The 19,103-nt window shown below is 50.0% G+C and overlaps 1 protein-coding gene across 1 annotated transcript in view; it reads left to right on the top strand.

Moving 5' to 3' along the window:
* LOC149428706 (fibulin-2-like) overlaps window positions 1–19,103 on the top strand; it is a 56,923-nt gene extending 37,820 nt beyond the window's left edge. The window contains 10 exon segments of the mRNA XM_089667095.1: window positions 6,188–6,317; window positions 9,984–10,170; window positions 10,345–10,479; window positions 10,846–10,989; window positions 11,891–12,019; window positions 13,204–13,329; window positions 13,645–13,761; window positions 13,845–13,973; window positions 16,943–17,066; window positions 17,847–19,103. Of these exon segments, the coding sequence (XP_089523221.1) occupies window positions 6,188–6,317; window positions 9,984–10,170; window positions 10,345–10,479; window positions 10,846–10,989; window positions 11,891–12,019; window positions 13,204–13,329; window positions 13,645–13,761; window positions 13,845–13,973; window positions 16,943–17,066; window positions 17,847–18,204 (1,579 nt within the window). The 3' untranslated portion in view covers window positions 18,205–19,103.

The following is a 19,103-nucleotide window of genomic DNA, read 5'->3' as shown; positions in this document are numbered from 1 at the left end:
AATGACAAAACCCTCATCACTTCTGGTTTCCTTCTGTTTGCCCCACCCTGAAGTGGCTGAATGCGGTCCCGTCCTGGGCTCCTGGTAAGGGTGGGGGGAGCCTGGGAACTGCGCTGGGGGGGACACCATGCCACCCACACAGGGAAAGTGACCAGCAACTATATAGGACCACTTTCACTTTCCAGCTGGGAGCCGGCAGATGTCTTCTATTGTGGCCACCAGCTTGTGCTGAACCCTTCACTAGGTGAACCAGTTAGATAACCTGCTTGGGGGATGCCGGGAACCAGCACGTGTTGTTATGGGACAATACAACATAGACCTTTAAAAAATCGGTATGAGGTTCCCCTTAAAATTCCAACCAGGCCCTTATTTAATGTGGCAAGGGAGGGGAGGGCAACATGCAGCTCTTCCCCCCTGCCCATTCTTTACTTAACCACACCAGGCCAAATGCCTTACAACATTTGGGGGTACCTTGGACTGGAAGCAGCCAAGCCCCCCACCACCCACTTGAGCAAGCTGAGGGGACAAGGGCCTCTTCCCCACATTGGATACCCCTAAGAGGATGTGGGGGTTTGCAGGGGTATCTTATAGGAATCTAGAAGCCCCCTTTAGGAGAAGGGGGCTCCCCAGATATCGGCCCCTTCCCAAAGGAAAGGGAACAGTAATATATTTGTACCCTTAACCATTCCCACAAAGAGTTACAAAAAATAAAGGTAAGTGATGTTCCCCAATGTAAATCCATCATCAATCATATTCTCCAGCCACTTGAGGACGTCTTACTACCACCAGGATGACCCTCTTCCCAACGTTGTTTCACCACCACCATGAGGACCCTCTTCCCAACGTTGTTTCACCACCACCAGGAGGACCCTTTTCCCATTAATGTCACACCACCACCAGGATGACCCTCTTCCCAACGTTGTTCACCACCACCAGGATGACCCTCTTCCCATTAATGTCTCACCACCACCAGGATGACCCTCTTCCCATTAATGTCTCACCACCACCAGGATGACCCTCTTCCCATTGATGTCTCACCACCACCAGGATGACCCTCTTCCCAACAATGTTTCACCAGCACCAGGATGACCCTCTTCACAAAGATGTCTCACCACCCCCAGGATGACCCTCTTCACAAATATGTCTCACCACCCCCCAGGATGACCCTCTTCACAAATATGTCTCACCACCCCCAGGATGACCCTGTTTCCAATGATGTTTCACCACCACCAGGATGACCCTTCTTCCCAGCAATGTTTCACCACCACCAGGATGACGCTCCTACCGACAATGCTTCACCGCCACCAGGATGACCATCCTCAGGATGACCCTCTTCTCAAATAATGTTTCAACATTACCAGGATGACCCTCTTCCCAATAAGGTTTCAATGCCATCAGGATGACCTTCTTTCCAACTATGTTTCACCACCACCAAGATGACCCTCTTCCCAACAATATTTCATAACAACCAAGATGACCCTATTTCCAACAATTTTTAACCATCCCCAAGCTGTCCCTGTTCCCAGTGATGTTTCACCTCCACCAGGATGATTCTCTTCACATTCATGTCTCACCACCACCAGGATGACACTCTTCCCAATGATATTTCACCACCACCAGGATGACCCTCTTCCCAACGATGATTTACCACCCCCAGGATGACCCTCTTCCCAACGATGATTTACCACCCCCAGGATGACCCTCTTCACAATGATGTCTCACTACCACCATGACGACCCTCTAACCAATGATGTTTCACCACCCCCAGGACGACCATCTTCACAATGAGGTGTCACCACTCTCTTCCCAGTGACATTTCCCCATCACACTACTGTCACTAAATTACAGATCCTTGGCATGGCTGCAGTACAAACGACCCTGGAGATCCTGGGTGACATCATTGACCAAACCCAGTCATGGCCATATATAGTCAATGACACTTCCCGGGATTCCAGATTGTTTGTTTACAAACAGGACGGCAAACTGGCCAGCTTTGGTCAAAAAAGGTAATTTTTCTGCCCTTTCAGCTGCATTTTTTGCCATAGGGCCTCTTCAATTAACATACATCTGGATGAAGTAGTAAACGTTCTGGCGTTCAGCTGACATTCCGTCTTCATATTAAATAAAACATTGCCCGGTGTCGACCCTTTTCACAGAGAACGAGGTGAGTCATAAAGAAACGATTGTGAAAATATTCGTGCATCAAATGAAAACAAAGTATTCGGCCAGAACATATAAATGAAGTCTTTCCAGAAGATTTACTGGATCATAAAATCTGCTGAAAGGTCAACACGGTCCGCCGTACAGAAACATGGTGGCCGGCGGCGGCAGAGATGAGGGAAGACTTTGATATAAAGCCTCTTATTCAGATTTCATGTCAAATAAAGACCTAAAAACCCACAATGGGCGGCCCCGGCGGTGAAGTCACGTTGAGGTTTGGCAGATGAAAGGAGATGACGGGAGAGGTGAATTTGATACAAAGTATCTGCTCTGTTTTCATTGGACTCCACCAAGAATTACCGATCGGGGATTATCTTCACAGCCGCGCAGACCTCCACCCAACACACAATCACTGGAGATCTGGCAACACTCCACCCAACGCACAATCACCGGAAACCTGGCAACGCTCCACCCAAAGCACAATCACCGGAGACCTGGCAATGCCCCACCCAAAGCACAATCACCAGAGACCTGGCAACACTCCACCCAACCCACAGTCACCGGAGACCTGGCAACACTCCACACACCGTACAATCACCAGAGACCTAGCAACACTCCACCCAACCAACAGTAACCGGAGACCTGGCAACACTCCACGCAACCCACAATCACCGGAGACCTGGCAACACTCCACCCAACCCACAATCACCAGAGACCTGGCGACACTCCACCCAACGCACAATCACCAGAGACCTGGCAACACTCCACCCAACCCACAATCACCGGAGACCTGGCAACACTCCACCCAACCCACAATCACCAGAGACCTGGCGACACTCCACCCAACGCACAATCACCAGAGACCTGGCAACACTCCACCCAACCCACAATCACCGGAGACCTGGCAACACTCCACCCAGCCCACAGTCACCGGAGACCTGGCAACACTCCACCCAGCCCACAGTCACCGGAGACCTGGCAACACTCTACACAATCCACAATCACCAGAGACCTGGCAACACTCCACCCAGCCCACAGTCACCGGAGACCTGGCAACACTCCACCCACCGCACAATCACTGTCGACCTGGCAACACTCCACCCACCGCACAATCTCCGGCGACCTGGCAACACTCCACCAAGCGCACAATCACCGGAGACCTGGCAACACTCCACCCAACGCACAATCACCGGAGACCTGGCAACACTCCACTCAGCGCACAATCACCGGGGACCTGGCAACACTCCACCCACCGCACAGTCACCGGAGACCTGGCAACATTCCACCCAACCCACAGTCACCGGAGATCTGGCAACACTCCACCCAACGCACAATCACCAGAGACCTGGCAACACTCCACCCACCGCACAATCACCAGAGACCTGGCAACACTCCACCCACCGCACAATCACCAGAGACCTGGCAACACTCCACCCAACCCACAGTCACCGGAGACCTGGCAACACTCCACCCAACCCACAATCACCAAAGACCTGGCAACACTCCACCCAACCCACAATCACCGGAGACCTGGCAACACTCCACCCAACCCACAATCACCGGAGACCTGGCAACACTCCACCCACCGCACAATCACCGGAGACCTGGCAACACTCCACCCAACCCACAATCATCGGAGACCTGGCAACACTCCACCCAACACACAATCACCAGAGACCTGGCAACACTCCTCCCACCGCACAATCACCAGAGACCTGGCAACACTCCTCCCACCGCACAATCACCGGAGACCTGGTAACACTCCACCCACCGCACAATCACCGGAGACCTGGCAACACTCCACCCACCGCACAATCACCAGAGACCTGGCAACACTCCACCCACCGCACAATCACCAGAGACCTGGCAACACTCCACCCACCGCACAATCACCAGAGACCTGGCAACACTCCACCCAACCCACAGTCACCGGAGACCTGGCAACACTCCACCCAACCCACAATCACCAGAGACCTGGCAACACTCCACCCACCGCACAATCACCAGAGACCTGGCAACACTCCACCCAACCCACAATCACCGGAGACCTGGCAACACTCCACCCACCGCACAATCACCAGAGACCTGGCAACACTCCACCCAACCCACAATCACCGGAGACCTGGCAACACTCCACCCAACCCACAATCACCGGAGACCTGGCAACACTCCACCCAACCCACAATCACCAGAGACCTGGCAACACTCCACCCACCACACAGTCACCAGAGACCTGGCAACACTCCACCCAACCCACAGTCACCGGAGACCTGGCAACACTCCACACACCGTACAATCACCGGAGACCTGGCAACACTCCACCCAACACACAATCACCGGAGACCTGGCAACACTCCACCCAATGCACAAATAACCGGAGACCTGGCAACACTCCACCCAACGCACAATCACCGGAGACCTGGCAACACTCCACCCAACCCACAATCACCGGAGACCTGGCAACACTCCACCCAATGCACAAATAACCGGAGACCTGGCAACACTCCACCCAACACACAATCACCGGAGACCTGGCAACACTCCACCCAATGCACAATCACCGGAGACCTGGCAACACTCCACCCAATGCACAATCACCGGAGACCTGGCCACACTCCACCCAACCCACAATCACCGGAGACCTGGCAACACTCCACCCATCGCTCAATCACCGGAGACCTGGCCACACTCCACCCAACACACAATCACCAGAGACCTGGCCACACTCCACCCAACCCACAATCACCGGAGACCTGGCAACACTCCACCCAACGCACAATCACTGGAGACCTGGCAACACTCCACCCAACCCACAATCACCGGAGACCTGGCAACACTCCACCCAATGCACAATCACCGGAGACCTGGCAACACTCCACCCAATGCACAAATAACCGGAGACCTGGCAACACTCCACCCAACGCACAATCACCGGAGACCTGGCCACACTCCACCCAACCCACAATCACCGGAGACCTGGCAACACTCCACCCATCGCTCAATCACCGGAGACCTGGCCACACTCCACCCAACCCACAATCACCGGAGACCTGGCAACACTCCACCCAATGCACAAATAACCGGAGACCTGGCAACACTCCACCCAACACACAATCACCAGAGACCTGGCCACACTCCACCCAACCCACAATCACCGGAGACCTGGCAACACTCCACCCAACGCACAATCACTGGAGACCTGGCAACACTCCACCCAACCCACAATCACCGGAGACCTGGCAACACTCCACCCAACGCACAGTCACCGGAGACATGGCAACATTCCACCCAACCCACAGTCACCGGAGACCTGGCAACATTCCACCCAACCCACAGTCACCGGAGACCTGGCAACATTCCACCCAACGCACAATCACCGGAGACCTGGGGACACTCTGGGCTCTCACTTTGGAGGAATTTCTTCTCACTTCCTGTGGTGGCTTTAGAACAGGAAGTGAATGGGGAGACAGGTGCAAAAAAAAAAACTGACGGAGCTTATAATCCAAAATTTAAAAAAAAAATGCCTTTTAGTACCAAAATTGATTTTTTTGTATTCTGTTCCTGGCACCACTGCCGGGCAATGCAGATGGGTCAGCGACTTTCTCCACTGCAGCCAAGTAAAGTAAAGCTTTGTCAGGAACAACCCGCCAGACCACCAATTGGACATTAAAGTCACAGTGGTCTAGCTGTAGTTAGCACTGCTGCCTTGCCGCACTGGGGCCCCCAGTCTAAGTCCCCCCCAGGGCACTATCTGCATAGACTTTGCATGTTCTCCCCACGCTGTGTGGGTTTCCTCTTAACTTCCTGTTTCAGTGACAACTGTACCATTTTGAATTTCCAACGCTTCTATCCCAGAGGCACATCTGGACCTCTGAAACTTCCAGAGCATCACAGCACATAACGGACCAATCGGAACCGCCGTGCAGCTGTACTAAGTCACTTTTCGCGGTCACTTTTTTTTTCTGCAGATGTAGATGTGAATGAGCCCCAAGTTATGGGAATATAACTATTTTCTGCTGTGTTGCAGGCTGGCTCAGAGGCAGTGCTGCCTATCCTACATCAAGGAGAACACCTGCATCGCCGGGATGATCGCCGCCAAGGAAGGTGGTATCTGCTTAGCCATGGAGAACGACCTTTGTGAGCGATCGCACTTTAAGGTGAGATTTCTGCCAAACTCCTATGATATCAAATGCAACATATCAATGAGCCCAGCTGAGAGCGCCACCTGCCGGTGAATTGTGATGCTGCAGGATTTAGGATTCCCACTGTCTAAGAGGGCTCATTCAGACGGGTGGCTGGGGAAAGCGGGTAAATCAGGCGGTTGAGATGTGGTTTTACCAGGGGCGGACTGACAACTCATGGGGCCCCCAGGCAATATGGGATCATGGGGCCCGTGTCCTCGCCAACACTCAAACCACACCCAAAAAAGCCTATGAAAGGTACCAGGGGCATCTCACGGGGCCCCCTATCGACCCCAGGCCCTCAGGCAGTGCCCGAGTACCCAAATGGTCAGTTTTACCATCGTCCCCGCTGCCCAGCTGGACAGGGTTGTACACACGGCACTTTAACTCAGGTGCAGAATTTGAAAGGCGGCAGGCTCACCCAAGAAAATATATACACACTCTATGGCCAATTGTTTGCGTACCACTGACCATCACTCTTCTATGTGCTTGTTTGGCCTCAAATTCCAAAACCATGGCCAGCCACTAATATGGAGTAGCCCTCCTTTGTGCCTTTAACACCCTCCACTCTTCTTTGAAGGTTTTCCACAAGAATTTAGGAGAGTGTCTGTGGGAATGCTTACCTATTTGTGAGGTCAGGTACCGTTGGGCGGAAGACCTGGCTCGTATGTTGGGCCTCATGTTGGGCACCAAAAAAAGACCTGGTTTACAATCTGCAATCTACAATTTCATCCCAGAGGTGTTCATTAAAGTTGAGGTCAGAGCTCTGGGTTTGTTGGACATCTCTACTGTACCATGGCCATTAATATGTAGTTGCCCCCCTCTGTGACTATAACATCCTTGCTTCTAGGAAGGTTTTCTACAAGATTTTGGAGGGTGTCTGTGGGAATTTGTGCCCATTTGTGAGGTCAAGTACTGATGTTAGATGAGAAGACCTGGCTCACCATCGGTGTTGCAATTCATCCCAAAGGTGTTCAGTAGGGTTGAGGTCAGGGCTCTGTGCAGGACACTCGAGTTCCTCCACACCAAACTGGTCAGACCATGTCTTTATGGAACTGGCTTTACTCTTCTGGAAAGGCTTATCACAAAATTTTGGAGTATGTCTGTGGGAATTTGTATCCAATCAGCTAAAGGAACATTTGGAAGGTCAGGTACTGATGTTGGATGAGAAGACCTGGCTCACCATCAGAATTTCCTCAAAATGTGTTCAGTAGGGTTGAGGTTAGGGCTCTGTACAGGACATACAAGTTCATTCACATCAAACTCTAGTAGATTTAGACCTCCGTGAGGTGAGCCCTACAGCATATATGTAATTCTAATATACATTTTGTATTTTAATCCTGAAGGTGTTCAGTAGGGTTGAGGTCAGGGTTCTGTACACAACACTCAAGTTCCCCCACAATGGTCAAACCATGACTTTATGGAGCTGGCTTTGTAGACACCTGACCATCACACCTCTATGAGCTTGTAGGACATCCCATTCCAAAACAATAGCAGCTAATGTGAAGTTGCCCCCACCATGACCATTAATTTGGTGTTGGACCCATTTTGTGACTATAACATCCTCCACTCTTCTAGGGAGACTTTCCACAAAACTTTGAAGGGTGTTTGTGGGATTTTGTGGCCATTTGTGAGGTCAGGTACTGATGTTGGGTGAGAAGACCTGGCTCACTATCAACGTTCCAATTCATCCAAGTGGTGTTCAGAAGAGTTGAGGTTAGGGCTCTGGAAAGGAAACTGGTGCTAGTCCACACCAAACCAGTCAAACCATGTCTTTATGTAGCTGGCTTTGTGGACACCTGATTATCACACCTCTATGAGCTTGTATGGCATCCCAATCCAAAACCAAGGCCACTAATATGGATTTGCCCTAATATGTGGCTATAACATCCTCCACTCTTCTGGGAAAACTTTCCACAAGGTTTTGGAGGGTGTCTGTTGGAAGTTGTGACCATCTGTGAGGTCAGGTACTGATGTTGGATGGAAAAAAACAGGCTCACATGTTGGGCACCCAAAAAAAAGACTTGACTCCCAGTTGGTGTTCCAGATTATCCCAAAGGCATTCTGTAGGGTTAAGGTCAGGCTCTGTACAGGACACTCAAGTTCTTTCACCCATCACACCTATATGGAGTTGCCCCTTTGTGGCTATACCATCCTCCACTCTTCTGAGAAGGCTTTCCACAAGATTTTGGAGGGTGTATGTGAGAATTTGTCCCCTTTTGTGAGGTCAGGCACTGATGTTGGATAATAAAACCTAACTCACTATTGGCATTCCAATTCATCCCAAAGGTGTTCAGTAGGGTTGAAGTCAGGGCTCTGTGCAGGATACTCGAGTTCCTCCACACAAAACAGATGAAACCATGTCTTTATGGAGCTGGCTTTGTACACAGGGACAGTCAGGGTTGTCCTAATGCATGGTCACCCCTGGGCAATGCCCAGGGGCCCCAAGTGCAGGGGAGACCCATAATAATCTTGCATTACATCATACTTGCCAGCTGTCTCGGATTTGCTGGGACAGTCACGCTTCTTACTAAGCTGTCCCAGGATGGCTCTAGCAGCATCCCAGAACCTGTACTGTGCCCTCCTGACTCCCCATGTACTGTGCCATTCTGAACATCTGAGCTCCATTGGAGGGGTGTTCACACCCTTAGGGCCATATAGACTATCAGTTTTGAGTGGGATGACCCCTTTACCATTACTGGAAGAGTTCTTTAGTCATGATCCTCCAAGAACCAGACTGTTGTTGGATGAGAAGGCCTGGATCACAATCTGTATTTATTAGGGTTGAGGTCAGGGCTCTGTGCAGGACATTTGAGTTCCTCCATGACCTCAAACCTATTGAAAACCTTTGGCATCCCAAAGCTGTTCTATAGGCTTAACGGCGGGTGCTGATGTTGGATGAGAAGACCTTATACCAAAAGTCTTCCAAAAATAGGGTTGAGGTCAGAGCTCTGTGCTGGACACTCGAGTTCCTCCACACCAAACTGGTCATCCATGTCTTTGTGGATCTGGCTTTGTACATAGGGGACAGTCATGGTGGAATAGAAAAGGGTCTTCACCAAACTGTCACCAGAAGGTTGGAAGAGCACAATTGTGTCCAGTGTCTTTCTATGATGGAGCATTACCAGGACCCTTCACTGGAGACAGCTGGACTCCATCATTAAAGGGGGGTTCACATACTTTTGGCCATATAGTGAAAATCTATTTATCCTTCCTATTGGTTTACCATTATTGTTGGCCGTTCAGAAAAGTGAAGCATTCCTTCCCACCCGTATTTCTTTCAGGACTCGTCTATCTCCGGCAGTGCTGATCCCCAGCCTCCCCGTCCCCCGGACACTCCATTTTTCATGAACGTTGTCAGTTCAAATAAAATATATATACATATATATACACACAGGACCTTCATTTACTGTTGTTGTTGGCTGATATAATATCTTCATGTGAATTCCTTTCTGGATGTTTATTCGGGTCACAGAAGGGTGATGTGTGTGGGAACATATTCTTCTCTGCCCATCCCGGAGAAAAACAAGTTAACCCCTTGTAAGCCCACAATGGGAAAGTTGGCGACATATCGATGATATTCACGCCGTACGTTGGCATTGCAGGGGAGCACGTTGTCACCTGATGTACATTGCTTTTCAGCTGTGCTGCGACTGCTGCTCCCTGGGGCTGAAGATCAGGAAGGAGGGGCATTCCTGCGAGTCCAACATGAACCTGGGCTACCCCTGTAACCACATGATGATCCTGTGCTGTAATGGAGAAGAGCAGCTCATCCCACCGGATATAAAGATCCCAGCAAAACCAGAACCAACACCCAAGCCAGACAAGGGTAGGTGGCCCCCAAAGGACCAGTGTTACCGCTGAGGCCTCTGCCTAAGGGCCCCGGGTACTGAGGGGCAGAGAACATATCTGTATAATTGGGGGGGAGGGGAACATTTGTATCCAATCTTGGCACTTGCTATAAATAGTAACCTTTCATTTTATAATTGTATTTTATTGGCAGATATTGATGAATGCGCTCTGAACACACACAACTGCGCTAGAAGCGAGCGCTGCGTCAACACGGTCGGATCATTTGTATGTGTGCCGGAGGTGATGTGCCAGTCCGGGTTCCTCCTGGAAGAGGGAGTGTGCCAAGGTAACATTAAGGCCTCAGAATCGGGGGGCATAGTGATGCCAATGTAGACTCTCCAGCCGGTGCAGGAAGAAAGGCCTGGAATGTAGAACGTTTCCCTGGACAAAAATGTAAAAATTTTTATGGATTAGTGATTTTTTTTTCGTTCTATGTCCCTTTTGGGGGGGATTTTTCTTCACATCCTGCCCCAGAGACACAACAGGAAGTGAGAGGAATGCTTCCCTACTTGTCACCAGCAGAGGTGTCCCCGCTGGAAGGTTCCCTCTTGCGGTTCAGCCCGGGTCACGTTCTGGACTCCAGATTTCCATCTCGGAAAATGTTTCTCTCTGAATTTTTGTACCTTTTTTTTTTTTACCTTCTCTCTGTCAGATGTTAACGAATGTGCGGCGAGCCCCGCCCCCTGCAAGCCTGGCTTCACTTGCGTCAACACCCTGGGATCGTACGTGTGCCAGAGAAAACACCTCAACTGCAACCGAGGATACCGACCCAACGAGAACGGCACCATGTGCATCGGTGAGGGGGAGATCAGAAACACAAAGGGGGTAGGGGTGGGAGCCTGGGCCGTCTGGGGGTCACTCCCCACATGGAAGAAAAATATATTTTAAATATATTTTTTAAATATTCTTCCAAAATGTATTGACATTGATTTGAAATACTACAATTTCGGCCGTATTCAATATTCTTCAATATATATATATATATATGCACTGTATGTTGAAATGCGTTTTTTATATATTACAAAATATATGAAAAATATTTTTCAAAATACATTTTCAAATATACCGTCCGGTGGATTGAGTGACAGTTGGGTGGAAATGGACAAATGGTCCGTTTCCATCCAACTGCCCTATAGAGGACAGCGGGCCATGTCTGTATCCACTCTGCAGAAGCGGAGCGGACAAAGACCTGTCATCCGCCTGCTCAGCAGGGATCAGTGGAGAGATCCCCCGCTGAGCAGGCAGATCCGCTGACGGGTCCACCCCGTCTGATAGGAGCCTAACATTCTAATAAGGGCAAAGAGAGCATTTGTCCACAGTGTGAAAGGACAGGGTAGGAGGCAAAGAAAGATTTATACATTCCCTTTTTTATGTATTCCGCACATTTCCTAAAAAATTGGAAAAAATCAGGAAAATACCACATTATGGCCATTAGGTGGAGCTGATGATTACAGGCAATAAATACCTATGTTCTGTGATCGTCGGCTCCATCTACTGGCCATATTATGGTATTTTCCAGATTCACTCTATTCTTATGTATGAATAACAATCAACCTGCAGAGGAAAGAGCTGAATAACATTTGATTTTGCCTCTATTCGCACAGAACGAATGTACTTGCAGTTTTGCAGGATGGAAACGGTAGCTCCAGATTCTTTATAAATATCCCCCTCAGCATTCATCTTCTTCCTTGTTGCAGATTTTGACGAGTGCAGCGCTGGGATCCACAACTGCTCCTCCGAACAGACCTGCACCAATGTACCCGGATCATATCGCTGTAACTGTAAGGCCGGCTATCGCTACGACACATTCAGGAGGGTGTGTATCGGTAAGATCGGATCACTCACACAGCACTCCCATCATCTGATTGATGTCAGATAGGAATGAATATATTTATTAATAATCAATAAGTATCACCGTGTTGGCTCAGTGGGTTAGTTATTAGTGGTGTGACATATCGGAGGCGGAGTCAAGAGTTTCTGTCCCCATCTAGAACAATGTCTGCATGGAGTTTTTATCTTTTTATCCACAATTCAAAAACAGCTGGAAGATGAGCTGAACTTGCTCTGCTTAGCTTGTCCCCAGAGGCTGTTTGAATCTGTGGTGAGGCTAGTGAATTGTGAGCTCTTCAAGGGTGAGGAACAACATTGTGAGCTCCTCAGGGGTAAGAAGCAACATTGTGAGCTCCTCAGGGGTGAGAAACAAAATGTTCAGCTCCTCAGGGGGTGAGGAACAACTTGATCAGCTCCTCAGGGGTGAGGAAAAACATTGTCAACCCCTTGGGGGTGAGGAACAACATTGTCAGCTTCTCAGGGGTGAGGAACAACATTGTCAGTTCCTCAGGGGTGAGGAACAACATTGTCAGCTCCTTAGGGGTGAGGAACAACATCATCACCTCCCCTAGGGTGAGGAACATCATTGTCAGCTCCTCAGGGGTGAGGAACAACATTGTCAGCTCCTCAGGGGTGAGGAACAACATTGTCAGCTCCTCGGGGATGAGGAATAACATCATCAGCTCCTCGGGGGTGAGGAACAACATCGTCAGCTCCCCTAGGGTGAGGAAAAACATTGTCACCCCCTCAGGGGTGAGGAACATCACTGTCAGCTCCTCAGGGGTCAGGAACAACAATGTCAGTTCCTCAGCACTGAGGAACAACTTCATCACCCCTTTGGGAGTGAGAAACAACACTGTCACCCCCTCAAAGGTGAGGAACAACATTGTCAGCATCTCAGGGGTGAGGAACAACTTTTCCAGCTCCTCAGGGGTGAGAAATATCATTGTCAGCTCCTCAGGGGTGAGGAACAACAATGTAAAATCCTCGGTGGTGAGGAACAACACTGTCAGCTCCTCAGAGATGAGAAACAGCATTGTCAGCTCCTCAGGGGTGGGTCTCCTGTACTTTGGATGAAGCTGGTTCTGGTAGATTTCAGGTACCTGATCCTGCAGGTGAGGTATAGTAAACCTTCGGTGATAATTTTATTATCCTATCCCTATTTTATTCTATTTTGTAGATATAAACGAATGCTGGACCTACCCGGGGCGCCTGTGTCACCACACCTGTGAGAACACGGTGGGCTCTTATCGCTGTTCTTGTTTTGCGGGATTCCGCTTGTCCCAGGACGGGCGACACTGTGAAGGTAATGGCGTCCATCGGCCGCTCTTCCCTGCTCATGAATGACACAATGTACATACCGGATGACATATCAGTGCTATCATGTTATCATCACAGGCCCCTCCTTCCATGCATGTCATAGCCCTCTCCACATCTGGGCGTGTCTAGTTACTGTCTGTGCTGGCCCAGCCATCTTTCACAAATGCTTCTGACATTCGGCCAACAAATGTTTGATATTTATACCCCTGAAAGATGTCTGCATTGGATTCAGTATAATTTCTAGGTAAAGTTCAGCTTTAATCCTCATTTTTTACCCCCCCCCCAAATGCTTCCCCCACAGATGTGAATGAGTGTGATCAGAACCCGTGCAACCAGGAGTGCACCAACATCTACGGCTCGTACCAGTGTTACTGCAAGGAGGGCTACAAGCTGGGCGACGACGGCGTCTCCTGTGAAGGTAACAACCAATCCGATCCATTTCCTGCCAGAAAACGGGCAGAACGTGGAGCCCCTTTGTAACTGTTCCTTCTCCAATTCCAGATATAGACGAGTGTCAGCAGAGCATCGGCACCCTGTGCGTCTTCGCCTGCGTCAACACGCCGGGGAGCTACCAGTGTGCCTGCCCCGAGAACGGCTACACCATGACAGCCAATGGGCTGTCCTGCAAAGGTATCTTCTTAGACTCAGTCTGTCCGAACACTTGCTGACTTGGTACCATCCACAGACAGCTTAACTCTTCAATAAGGCACAGAAGTTCAATCCAGCACAATTTTACTTCAGCCAATTGCACTACAGAGGATGATTTTCCAGTCGTTCGAACTGTAAGAAGACTATGACTTTCCTAAGCCCTGTCTCTGTGAACTACTAAGACTGACTGAGGGAACATGGAAGAAGTGGGTAGGGTCTAGCTTGGGCTGAACTAGGAGGGGAGGACAAAGGAAGATACCAAACCACATAGTAAACAAGTGGCCCAAAACCACCAACAGATTTAAGCATACTCTAAAACATGAAAACCTAATGCAGGACAATAAAACACAGAAAAAAATACATTTAAGTAGGGAAGAACCCCAAAGGAACATCTTCATGTATGTTGTGTCTAATGCAGATCTGTGTGTGGGCAAATATCTCAGAGAGAAGTGAAGTCTGATTTTGGATTTTTGTAGCTTGTTAAAATCCCCATGTCGCCCAGTGGTTTCAGGAGTGTCCAGAAGACAGAGGGGTGCGCTTTCTCTGCTAGGAAGTATTGGACGGGAGAGCAACAATGAGGCCCTCAGAAGCTCCTGGATATTAATGGGTTCTCACACCTTCATAATGGTGACCTGCACCCAAATAACGCACTGATCCACTGACGGCCACAGACAGGTTTCAGTACCTTCTATCTTTTTTCGCAATTTATTGGCTCAGTTGTCTTGGAGTGCAGGATACCCCAAAAAACACAAAAACATCCCCTTACGCTCAGTAGTACTTGGTAATATCTCGTAACATCTGCCATAGGTCAGGTTAGAACTCTCTATGCCTCTGCCACAGGCTAATGTAGATTCTGTAGGCCCAGATGAGCAGCGACCTAAGTGTTTTGAACCTCTACCACAGATCTGGTTAGGACTCTTCAGGCCTCTGCCACAGGCCACTTAGGACATTCTGGAGCCAGATGAGCAGCTAGGAGAACAACACTCTTCTCTTGGCTCTGGCTTTCTTCTGCAGACAAGGGCTTGGCAGGCAAGACTGGACCTCTAAGTAGCTAGACCCTCCTCGGGCAGTAGCCTGGGTGGAAGGAACTGGACACGCTAAACTCACATCCTCACCAGGCAGAACATGGTAGGGAAGTGCACTCCATCACTACATCTTCTCCAGGCAAGAACGTTCCATCACTACATCTTAACTAGGTAAAGCCTGGGTGAGAAAGACCTTCCACCACTACATCCTCTCCAGACAAAGCCTGGGAGGCAGGGCCTTCTACTACTACATCCTCACCAGGCAAAGCATGGTAGGCAAGCACATTCCACCACTACATTTTCTCCATGCCAATCCCGGGAGCGAAAGAACCTTCCAGCACTACATCCTTTCCAGTTAAAGCCTGGGAGGGAAGAGCGTTCCACTACTACATACACTCCAGACAAAGCCTGGGAGGGAGGACCTTCTACTACCATATCCTCACCAGGCAAAGCATGGTAGGTAAGGACATTCCACCACTATATCTTCTCCAGGCCAATTCTAGGAGGGAAGGAGCCTTCCATCACTACATCCTCTCCAGGCAAAGCCTGGGTAAGAAGGACCTAACAGCACTACATCCTCTTCAGACAAAGCCTGGGAGGCAAAGACCTTCTAGAGCTACATCCTCTCTTGCCAAAGCCTGGGAGGGAAGAATAATCCACCACAACATCCTTTCCAGTCAAAGCTTGGGACTGAAGAATGTTCCACCACCACATCCTCTGCAGACAAAGCCTGGGAGGCAGGGCCTTCTACTACTACACCCTCACCAGGCACAGCATGGTAGGCAAGCACATTCCACCACAATATTTTCTACAGGCCAATCCCGGGAGGGAAAGAACCTTCCAGCACTACATCCTTTCCAGTTAAAGCCTGGGAGGGAAGAGCGTTCCACTACTACATAGTTCCAGACAAAGCCTGGGAGGGAGGGCCTTCTACTACCACATCCTCACCAGGCAAAGCATGGTAGGCAAGCACATTCCACCACTACATTTTCTCCATGCCAATCCCGGGAGCGAAAGAACCTTCCAGCACTACATCCTTTCCAGTTAAAGCCTGGGAGGGAAGAGCGTTCCACTACTACATACACTCCAGACAAAGCCTGGGAGGGAGGACCTTCTACTACCATATCCTCACCAGGCAAAGCATGGTAGGTAAGGACATTCCACCACTATATCTTCTCCAGGCCAATTCTAGGAGGGAAGGAGCCTTCCATCACTACATCCTCTCCAGGCAAAGCCTGGGTAAGAAGGACCTAACAGCACTACATCCTCTTCAGACAAAGCCTGGGAGGCAAAGACCTTCTAGAGCTACATCCTCTCTTGCCAAAGCCTGGGAGGGAAGAATAATCCACCACAACATCCTTTCCAGTCAAAGCTTGGGACTGAAGAATGTTCCACCACCACATCCTCTGCAGACAAAGCCTGGGAGGCAGGGCCTTCTACTACTACATCCTCACCAGGCACAGCATGGTAGGCAAGCACATTCCACCACAATATTTTCTACAGGCCAATCCCGGGAGGGAAAGAACCTTCCAGCACTACATCATTTCCAGTTAAAGCCTGGGAGGGAAGAGCGTTCCACTACTACATAGTTCCAGACAAAGCCTGGGAGGGAGGGCCTTCTACTACCACATCCTCACCAGGCAAAGCATGGTAGGCAAGCACATTCCACCACTACATCTTCTCCAGGTCAATCCCGGGAGGGAAAGAACCTTCCAGCACTACATCCTTTCCAGTTAAAGCCTGGGTAAGAAGGACCTAACAGCACTACATCCTCTTCAGACGAAGCCTGGGAGGCAGGGCCTTCTACTACTACATCCTCTCCAGATCAAGGCAGTGCCCCCCCAAGTGTGCTTTGCTTAATATGGCAGCATCTCTTGGTGGAGACTGGTGATGCTCTTCTCTAAATTAGCCTTTTTCTCTCCTCAGATATCGATGAATGTGAAATCGGGACCCACAACTGCTCAGCGTCAGAGGAGTGCTTCAATATTCTGGGGAGTTACAAGTGTCTGTCCTTCGAATGTCCAGAAAACTACAGAAGAGTCTCGAACATGTAAGTCTGAATGGTGCAAGGTCTACCTCGTTGTACCATCCATGTCCACACCTATTAAATCAGAAGGCATTGGTCCATTGACACCTATCAGGGCTGGGCCAAAGGGAGGGCAGAACAGGCGATTGCCTTGGGTGCTTCAGCAGGAGGGGAGCACCACCAGGGTCTTCCCTCCTTTGAAGCATGTTGAATTTTTGAAAGACTCCATTGAAGACTGAATGCAGGTTCCTGCCAAAGCTGGAGTGTTTTCACCTTTACATTCTCTAAAATAAATGTGCAAATCTAGCAGCAATGGTGGGAACCATTGGAAGTGTACAGATCCTGGAACTCAGCACAGTAATGGTGGGAACCCTCATGATAGGCGCAGTCGGTGTATAGAGCCAGGAACTCAGCACAGGGATGGCGGGAACACCTCATGTTGGGCACAGTGGATGTACAGACCCGGGAACTTGGCACAGGGATGGTGGGAATGCCTCATAATGGGCACAGCGGGCGTACAGACCTGGGAACTCAGCACAGAGATGGTGGGGACCCCTCATAATGGCCACAGTGGAGTTACAGACCAGGGAACTCGGCACATGGATGGTGGGAACCCCTCATAATGGGCACAGCAGGTGTATAGACCTGGGAACTCAGAGCAGAGATCTCACTAATAGAGATGGAGAAGACCATTGGGTGTGTTGACCATCCAGTCTACCAGAACAGACAACAGTGATGGAGCTCCATCAGTCATTTCTCCGCCATCTTGCTTCTCTCTCATTGTAGTCGTTTATTGTTTTGCAGGAAATGTGAGCGGATCCAATGCTTCAACTATCAGGACTGTCAGAACACGCCGGTGCGGATCTCCTACCATCGCCTCAATTTCCCCACCGGTGTGGTGGTCCCGGCCCAGATCTTCAGGATTGCCCCTTCGCCAGCCTATGCGGGTGACAACATCATCATGGACATCAAGAAGGGGGACGAGGAGAATTATTTCAGCGTCAGGAAATTCAACCCCTACACAGGAATCCTGAACCTCCAGAGACCCGTCAGGAAGCCCAAAGACTTCCTTCTGGACGTAGAGATGAAGCTGTTCCGGCAGGGGACGGTCACCACCTTCCTGTCCAGAATCTACGTCTTCATCACCGCCAACGCCTCCTAATCCATACGTGGCGCCACCTAGAGATATATCATGTGCCGCGTTATATATGAGGGGCGCTCGGTGATCATACGGACAACCTATGTAGCTCATATACTGGGACATGTGGTGCCTCCGCCTCAGTCTTCAGATGGAGGGCACCAGATTGCTGCAACTAACCTACCTACTCAAAGCAGGGATTTCAAGGGCTACTCCACCCTTACGTAGCTTCCTTCCAGCTAAGTTCCCTCTGGAAACAGTTCCAGCTTAACCCTGACACACCTGCCAGTTCTTTCTGTTCAGTAGTCTGGCCATGTACAGGATAGGAAGTGATGGGGAATCTATCCGGTGGGGACACCGACAGAGTTGAAGAAGGGTTCCAACATCAGTCAATATTAATATTGTTCCCGGTGACAACTACTCCGCCCATTTTTCATCCTGGTGTCACAGTGACAGGGACTGCAGGAAGGTCTTCAAAATGGGGTTACTTAAAGATGTTTATGCTCATTGCTGCCCAAAACTGAAATCCTTCCTACGGCCTCCCCTTCAGTTTTGCACAGATGTACCGGCTCCTCCCCTTCAGTCTTGCACAGATGTACCGGCTCCTCCCCTTCAGTCTTGCACAGGTGTACCGGCTCCTCCCCTTCAGTCTTGCACAGGTGTATCGGCTCCTCCCCTTCAATCTTGCACAGGTGTACCGGCTCCTCCCCTTCAGTCTTGCACAGGTGTACCGGCCCCTCCCGTTCAATCTTGCACAGGTCACAATGTGCATTAGAAGGTGCAGCCAGTCAGATAGAGCTCCGCCCCATTTCCTGGCTGGAGGACAGCCAGCATTATCTAGCCCTGTTGTGTTGTTCTCATCGTCTTGGATGTGCATCCTCAAATGTTTAATATGTAACCTTCATTATACTCTTTGTACAGCA

Source organism: Staurois parvus, unplaced genomic scaffold (assembly GCF_062004578.1).
Source record: "Staurois parvus isolate SC_StPar_1 unplaced genomic scaffold, SC_StPar_1.0 ptg003020l, whole genome shotgun sequence".
Taxonomy (NCBI): domain Eukaryota; kingdom Metazoa; phylum Chordata; class Amphibia; order Anura; family Ranidae; genus Staurois; species Staurois parvus.
Note: the sequence above shows the minus strand (reverse complement) of the source record. Positions and strands in the feature narration are given on the sequence as shown.